General features: G+C 40.6%; 1 protein-coding gene across 1 annotated transcript; it reads left to right on the top strand.

Moving 5' to 3' along the window:
- The first annotated feature begins 56 nt into the window (after positions 1 to 56).
- On the top strand, positions 57 to 1757 carry MC4R (melanocortin 4 receptor). The gene has a single exon (XM_008591271.1). It carries the CDS (start codon positions 460 to 462, stop codon positions 1459 to 1461), a length of 1002 nt encoding a protein of 333 aa, XP_008589493.1. The 5' UTR covers positions 57 to 459; the 3' UTR covers positions 1462 to 1757.
- The last annotated feature ends 528 nt before the right edge of the window (positions 1758 to 2285 follow it).

Below are 2285 nucleotides of genomic sequence, written 5' to 3'. Positions count from 1 at the left end.
CTCCACACACCATAAAAATCAGCAGCCGGCACACACAGCTCCTAACACTCAAAGCAATGCTCCGGCTGGGAACCAACACTTCTGAGAGGCAGCCGATGTGAACACGTGCACACAGATTCCTCTCCCAATGGCACAGCAGCTGCTAGGAGAATTATTCTGAAAAGATCTGAATGCATAAGGCTAAAGTTAAAGCGGGAGTGAGAACAACAAAACAAATAGCAGACTCTTTCAACTGAGAATGAGCATTTTGAAGCCTAAGATTTTAAAGCGACGATGAGAACTGTTCCTAAAAGAGACTAAAAACTCCATTTCAAGCTCTGGAGCTTGTGACATTTACTCACAGCAAGTACGCCAGTTTTAGCCTCAGAACTTTCAGATAGAGAAAGACTTGGAGAAAATAAAGACTCCCTGACCGAGGAGGTTAAATCAATTCAGTGGGGCTCTGAATCCACTTGCTTCATGAGGAACAACACCCACCACCACGGGATGCACACTTCTCTCCACTTCTGGAACCGCAGCGGCTATGGACTGCACAGCAATGCCAGTGAGTCCCTTGGAAAAGGCTACTCCGATGGAGGGTGCTACGAGCAACTTTTTGTCTCTCCGGAGGTGTTCGTGACTCTGGGTGTCATAAGCTTGTTGGAGAATATTCTAGTGATTGTGGCAATAGCCAAGAACAAGAATCTGCATTCGCCCATGTACTTCTTCATCTGTAGCCTGGCTGTGGCCGATATGTTGGTGAGCGTTTCAAACGGATCAGAAACCATTGTCATCACCCTACTAAACAGTACAGATACGGATGCACAGAGTTTCACAGTGAATATTGATAATGTCATTGACTCAGTGATCTGTAGCTCCTTGCTTGCATCAATTTGCAGCCTGCTTTCAATTGCAGTGGACAGGTATTTTACTATCTTTTATGCTCTCCAGTACCATAACATTATGACGGTTAAGCGGGTTGGCATCATCATAAGTTGTATCTGGGCAGCTTGCACAGTTTCAGGCATTTTGTTCATCATTTACTCAGACAGCAGTGCTGTTATCATCTGCCTCATCACCATGTTCTTCACCATGCTGGCTCTCATGGCTTCTCTCTATGTGCACATGTTCCTGATGGCCAGACTTCACATTAAGAGGATCGCAGTTCTGCCAGGCACTGGCACCATCCGCCAAGGTGCCAACATGAAGGGGGCAATTACCTTGACTATCCTGATTGGGGTCTTTGTTGTCTGCTGGGCCCCATTCTTCCTCCACTTAATATTTTACATCTCTTGTCCCCAGAATCCATACTGTGTGTGCTTCATGTCTCATTTTAACTTGTATCTCATACTGATTATGTGTAATTCAATCATCGATCCTTTAATTTATGCACTCCGGAGTCAAGAACTGAGGAAAACCTTCAAAGAGATCATCTGTTGCTATCCCCTGGGAGGCCTTTGTGACCTGCCTAGTAGATATTAAATAGGGACAGAGGAGATACTTAAAACATGCATAGGAAGCTTTTTCATTCTCGTACAACCTGAACAGTGTGCTTCAGCAACAGCTTTCTCATCTGTGTGGGGAATTGGTTGAGAATATCCATTGTGTTTTATAAAGTTAAGATTATGATTTTTGATATCAGAAAATGCCCAGTCTCTGTATTATTTTTAATGTCATGCTACTTTTTGGCTGTAATATGTTCCATGTATATTATAGATTGTAGCCACTGTGGATTTACAAAAAAGAAAAAAAAAGTCCTTATTAAAAGCTTAACAATGTCTCTTTCTTATTGTTCATAAGGATTTGACAATGCTTGTTTTAGTAATGTAGAAATTAGAGTCTCATTAAATATATTCTAATAAAAGCTTTCTTATATTACACTACACAAAGTTGAAATGTAGAGATTTGATTCTAGCATTTAAGGGGGAAACATTTAAATACTAAATGCTTAATCACTAAAAGAAAATTAGCACCATCACTAAAATTGTAAGTAACTTAAGAAAAGCTTGTTCATCCTCCCTGTGTAGAAGTAAAAATGAAGCTCCTTGAGAAAGGAAAAAAAGCTACTGAAAAAAAAAAAAAAAACAGTGAGATTCTCAGTCAGAAGTCTATGTGTGTTTCTCAAAGACAGAAAGATTCATCTGTCCAAGCTGTCTGACATTCTACACAGACAATTCAGTTTGGGGAAAAAATATAGCAGCTATGGAGATTAAAGTGTTCCAATTGCCACATCAAGCTAAACTTCCTGATAAGAAACTATCCCAAAACATCACTAATAAAACAGAGAATGAGGTCTTTCTGCCCCT

This window comes from Galeopterus variegatus, unplaced genomic scaffold (assembly GCF_000696425.1).
Source record: "Galeopterus variegatus unplaced genomic scaffold, G_variegatus-3.0.2 Scaffold6800, whole genome shotgun sequence".
NCBI classification, from domain to species: Eukaryota; Metazoa; Chordata; class Mammalia; order Dermoptera; family Cynocephalidae; genus Galeopterus; species Galeopterus variegatus.
This window is presented reverse-complemented; position numbering and strand designations above follow the sequence as displayed.